This window comes from Salmo salar, chromosome 04 (assembly GCF_965601325.2).
Source record: "Salmo salar chromosome 04, fSalSal1, whole genome shotgun sequence".
NCBI lineage: Eukaryota > Metazoa > Chordata > Actinopteri > Salmoniformes > Salmonidae > Salmo > Salmo salar.
The window spans coordinates 48,054,769-48,060,908 of NC_138294.1; the positions used below are offsets into that span (position 1 = coordinate 48,054,769).

Below are 6,140 nucleotides of genomic sequence, written 5' to 3' on the forward strand. Positions count from 1 at the left end.
ATGACAGCTTGGGGCCTTTATAAAGACCGAGACAAACGACAGAGGGCCAGTGTGGACAAGTACCGCAGAGAGAACAGGACGCATTACGATTACGCACGCCTCTTTACAATCCCTGGCCTCGACTTTAACAGTGAAAACGTATTGAGGTTGAAGATAACGCGTCGTGTGTGCTTCCTGACAGTCACCATGCCAAAGGGTTTCCTTATAAAACGTTCTAAAAAGGCTGGTCCTGTTTCATACAGGATGCGCGAGGAGGACTTGGCGCTGGTCGCCAACGGTTCGCCGCTAGTCGAGAATGCCCCAGTTCATGCACAGCCCTCGGTGTGCCACAACTTTATCAGAGTTCCGAGCCGGGTTATTTTCGGTGGTATGTCAGAGTCTCACTGCGCGCCCTCGCTGAGCCCGACCCGACCGGACAGCGAGGGATATCAATACCCACCAGCGGACGCCGCTCATCAAATGCTCAGCTCTCTTTCTCCTGCTCCAGCAGATACCTTTCCCGAGGCAAATTTGGGAAGCTTCGCCATTGATGGCTCCCCAGTGTCGCCGTCTCTTCCGGAGATGACCACCAGACTGGACACCATGTGCGGGAATGCTAAATATGCAGCAGTGAAGCGACCTGCCTTCTCCAACGCCAGATCTCCCCATACTAATTCCAAAAAGCGCAAGTCCTCAAGCTCCCCAAACCAAGAGAAGAATGAGGTAACCACATCTCCCGTCCTCGGGTTGCGCATTACGGAGGAGGCAGAGGATGAGGTGAAGCAGCGCTCCAACACCAGTAGTCCGCTTGGAGAGTTCATCTGTCAGCTTTGCAAGGAGCGGTACGCGGACCCTCTAACTTTGGCCTTCCACAAGTGCTCTCGCATCGTCCGAGTCGAATATCGCTGCGACGAGTGTGACAAAGTTTTTAGTTGTCCCGCTAACCTGGCCTCCCACCGACGTTGGCACAAGCCAAAGGGTTTCCAAGTGGAGAGAGTCTCGTCGCAAAGAGAGGAGAGCCGGCCTCATACACCAACAGCCAGATATACGCTCCCACCCTCCACGCCACCCTCAGACTCGGGCTCTGATGAAGAAATGATGTTCAGCTGCCCACAGTGCTCAAAGAAATTCAGAAAACAAGCGTACCTGAGGAAACACCTGGCCTTGCACAACAGGAAAGCAGCTAGTCATCCCCAGAATCAGACTCCGTCCTCTCCTTTGGCCATAGTCACAGACCAACCGCTCGAGTCCGGCCGGGAATCACCCCAGCCCTCCGCCAAATACGCAGGGACCGAGCGCATCACAAAGGTGACAGGAGAGGTGTTTCCGTGTCGATTTTGTGGGGATAATTTCTTCTCCTCCCCTGGCCTCACCAGACACATCAACAAGTATCACCCAACGGAGCACAGACAGGTGATCGTTTTGTCCCAAACTATTTAATGGCCTCAGGCTTTTGCTTCGGCATCAATGACTTCATTCCGTTTGGACAGAGTTATTGTAAACATTTGTTTCACCTCGCGAAGGGACAAACCTCTTTGTTGTGAAATCACAAATGTTCCTCCTGAATAGTATAGTTTTGTGTAAATGTCTTCTTTTTTATTATTTTTTTTTTTACAAAAGTATATTTATCTATAATCGATTATTTATTTGATATTTATTGATTTGTTTATTTAATAATGTATTTGTTTATTTATTTATCTGCCCAGATTTGTATTAATCATGTTGCTTTTGACTGGGTTGATGTGAGCAATGACATTAAAACCAATTAAGCATTGCCTCAAATGACCTCTGTCCAAATTAATGTCATACTTTCCTTGAAACACAATACTATCATGCCAACTTCTTCCTGAAATAATAAAGTATAAATCTACTCTGCAATTGTGTATTTATTATATAAAATATCTTATTGTGTTTACTTTTTGTTAGGCTACATCCATTTCTGCAACATCTACTTTCCATACATGGCAACACCAAATCCCCAAATATGCCCTTTATTTAGAGTTGATGGATCAGGTCTACTTGTGATGTGATAGATAGACCATTGAAAAACATGGTCAATGCCATGTCCCCATTTGATATAGAATGGGCCCAACCGACAATCAATTTCCAACTTTATACATCGACCTTGACAGTGGTCATTAGGTTCAAGTTCAGGGGAAGCGGGGCAAGGTGCAATATGATAACGGTTAGTCTTTAGTTCAGCCTAGTCTTATAGACTAGAAACAACATAGTAAACGTAATCCTGGACACAAAAAATGTATATGATACTGTATCATACTAAATGGAGTGTCTCGTCATTACGAACAGAATAATACGAAATGCTCTGAGACCAGGTTGCAGCGTTTTACAGACAGAAGGGGCATTCTTATGGTAATTTTTTTTTGGCTATATATACGAAAATACACACGTTTTCATAAAACGTAGTGATTAGCCTATTATCCATTTGAAAATGTAGCCATATTACCATTTAAAAATATGTTGGAAATCTGGCACATGAGTAGGCCCTACTTTTTTAACGCTATTCCAAAATAAATGTAAATGGTTGAAACTGAAATGGCTTCTAATAAAAAGCCAGGGAAGAGTCCTTCATTCATTTTAGCCGCAAGAGATCCTCTCATATCAACTGAAAACAATTGTTGTTAAGCTACACTGGTATCATCCCGCACCCTTGTGGTACAAAATATTATTGCTGCTGCTTGCTTTTACGCCCCAGAAAAGGGAACTCCCCTCTCCTTGAGTAGCCTGCATACCAGTCTTTTTAGCTAACATTCCACTCCTTGCCACTCGCCAAAGGCAAAGACTACTCCTTGGGCAGAGTGGAGTAGAATTGAATGCATGGAATAGAAGGAATGGTCAAAGAAGTGTTGAGAATAAATAAATCCTTATGAAGCACTGATGTATTCCAGTGGCTTTCTGTACCATACCTCCATGCTGAAGGTTTCATCTTTTCCAGAGACAATTGGGTAAATGCTTAGCTACTTGTTTGTATTCATGAATATTTGACAGATGCCTTAATTACAAGTAAGTGTTTGTAATGAAACTGGTAAATGTTGTGAAGATAAAGTAGTAACGGCATGAAGTAATGTTCCCCTGGGAAAAGTCAAGTTCCTCTAAGTCTAACAATACAATATATAATTGTGCCGCCATCAGAAAGTGCTCAAGGTTCCCCACTATGACCCTTTTGGTGGCCATGGCATCAGTAGCATTAGAGGTTGTTACAATAAGAGATTACAGGTTTGATCATGTTTTCATGATACTCTGGTACTCTTCTCTGCGTGTGTGTGTGTGTGTGTGTGTTTAGCCTGGAGTGCAAGATGGAATGTCAACCATCACTAACATACAGGCAGTGACTGGAAAGGTCAAGACTCCCCATAACCCTGTGAGCACTCACTTAGCCAACATACTCACCTACAACATTTTACTTTTACATGGAAGAATGACTTCAGAATCCAGTACTTACAATCCACACCGTCATAAAACCTCTCACCCTGTTATGTTTGCATGTCTACTGCACGACCATCATCACTCATGATCTGTTATGCAGGCTCAACAAGCCAGTTCCTGCTTTCCAGGCAATCTATTTAATGGAATGTGTGCCGAAAGCTTGAAAATGCTTGTCTGGGGTCGACTCTACTTCAAAAACCCCTGATATGACCTGGTTGGTAGCTGTTTGCATTGGGGGCAGTCGCTAAACCCTCTCCAATGTTTTACAACAACAAGAGTGTCCCACTGTTTCACCTACTTTCTATTTTTCTCCTCTGCCCATCTTTCTCTCTCTTCCTCCGACTTTTTCATCATTATCATGAGCCTTGTTGACTTACTGCTGCCACTTATTGAGTCTGAGTAGGGAGCTCCAGTGTAGGCCAGGCATCCACAGTCTTCTGTATCCTCAAGATTTTCAAAGGGGTTTAGACCATCTGAGCATTCCGGGTATTGCATACCATCCGGTAGGATGCTGAGTGTCTTCCAGCTTTAACTCATTACTCAGACCGACCACCCCTGTTTGATTTCTCATCATAGCACTTCAATGGATGTAAATAACCTATAGTACATAACCTACAGTTGAAGTTGAAAGTTTACATACACCTTAGCCAAATACATTTAAACTCAGTTTTTCACAATTCCTGACATTTAATCCTAGTAAAAATTCCGTCTTAGGTCAGTTAGAATCACCACTTTATTTTAAGAATGTAAAATGTCAGAATAATAGTAGAGATACATATTTATTTCAGCTTTTACTTATTTCATCACATTCCCAGTGGGTCAGAAGTTTACATACACTCAATTAGTATTTGGTAGCATTGCCTTTAAACTGTTTAACTTGGGTCAAATGTTTTGGGTAGCCTTCCACAAGCTTCCCACAATAAGTCGGGTGAATTTTGGCCCATTCCTCCTGACAGAGCTGGTGTAACTGAGTCAGGTTTGTAGGCCTCCTTGCTCCCACACGCTTTTTCAGTTCTGCCCATACATTTTCGATAGGATTGAGGTCAGGGCTTTGTAATGGCCACTCCAATACCTTGACTTTGTTGTCCTTAAGCCATTTTGCCACAACTTTGGAAGTATTCTTGGGGTCATTGTCCATTTGGAAGACCCATTTGTGACCAAGCTTTAACTTCCTGACTGATGTCGAGATGTTGCTTCAATATATCCAGATAATTTTCATTCCTCATGATGCCATCTATTTTGTGAAATGCACCAGTCCTTCCTGCAGCAAAGCACCCCCAAAACATGATGTTGCCACCCCCGTGCTTCACGGTTGGGATGGTGTTCTTTGGCTTGCAAGCCTCCCCCTTTTTCCTCCAAACATAACAATGGTCATAATGGCCAAACAGTTCTATTTTTGTTTCATCAGACCAGAGGACATTTCTCCAAAAAGTACGATCTTTGTCCCCATGTGCAGTTGCAAACCGTAGTCTGGCTTTTTATGGCGGATTTGGAGCAGTGGCTTCTTCCTTGCTGAGCGGCCTTTCAGGTTATGTCAATATAGGACTCGTTTTACTGTGGATATAGATACTTTTGTACCTGTTTCCTCCAGCATCTTCACAAGGTCCTTTGCTGTTGTTCTGGGATTGATTTGCACTTTTCGCACCAAAGTACATTCATCTCTAGGAGACAGAACGCGTCTCCTTCCTGAGCGGTATGACGGCTGCGTGATCCCATGATGTCTATACTTGCATACTATTGTTTGTACAGATGAACGTGGTACCTTCAGGCGTTTGGAAATTGCTCCCAAGGATGAACCAGACTTGTGGAGGTCTACAATTTTTTTCTGAGGTCTTGCATGATTTCTTTTGATTTTCCCATGATTTCAAGCAAAGCGGCACTGAGTTTGAAGGTAGGCCTTGAAATACATCCACAGGTACACCTCCAATTGACTCAAATGATGTCAATTAGCCTATCAGAAGCTTCTAAAGCCATGACATCATTTTCTGGAATTTTCCAAGCAGTTTAAAGGAACAGTCAACTTGGTGTATGTAAACTTCTGACCCACTGGAATTGTGATACAATGAATTATAAGTAAAATAATCTGTCTGTAAACAATTGTTGGAAAAATTTGTTGTGTCATGCACAAAGTAGATGTCCTAACCGACTTGCCAAAACTATAGTTTGTTAACAAGAAATTTGTGGTGGTTGTAAAACAAGTTTTAATGACTCCAACCTAAGTGTATGTAAACTTCCGACTTCAACTGTATATGAATACATCCCTATCTATACTGAACAAAAATATAAATGCAACATGTAATGCTCTGGTCCCATGTTTCATGAGCTGAAAAAAATATCCCAGAAATGTTCCATACTCACAAACAGCTTATTTCTCTCAATTTGTTCACATCCCTGTTAGTGAGCATTTTATCCTTTGCGATGGCGATCATGAGGGGTTCCTGAGTGGCGCATTGGTCTAAGGCACTGCAGTGCTAGAGTTGTCACTACAGAAGTGGGTTCGATCCCGCGCTGTATCACAACCGGCTGTGATCGGGAGTCCAATAGGGCGCCGCACAATTGGCCCAGCATTGTCCGGGTTAGGGGAGGGTTCTTAACTGACTTACCTAGTTTAATAAATGTTAAATAAAAAATAAAAGTCAAGATAATCCATCCACCTGACATGTGGCCTATCAAGATGCTGATTAAACAGCATGATCATTCCACAGGTGCAACTTGTG

The 6,140-nt window shown here is 43.0% G+C and overlaps 1 protein-coding gene across 1 annotated transcript; it reads left to right on the forward strand.

The window, feature by feature from the left end:
* Window positions 1–1,857, forward strand: LOC106603028 (insulinoma-associated protein 1a). Its single transcript, XM_045716948.2, has one exon. The coding sequence runs from the start codon at window positions 1–3 to the stop codon at window positions 1,417–1,419; it is 1,419 nt and encodes a 472-aa protein (XP_045572904.2). The 3' UTR covers window positions 1,420–1,857.
* Window positions 1,858–6,140: the final 4,283 nt, after the last annotated feature.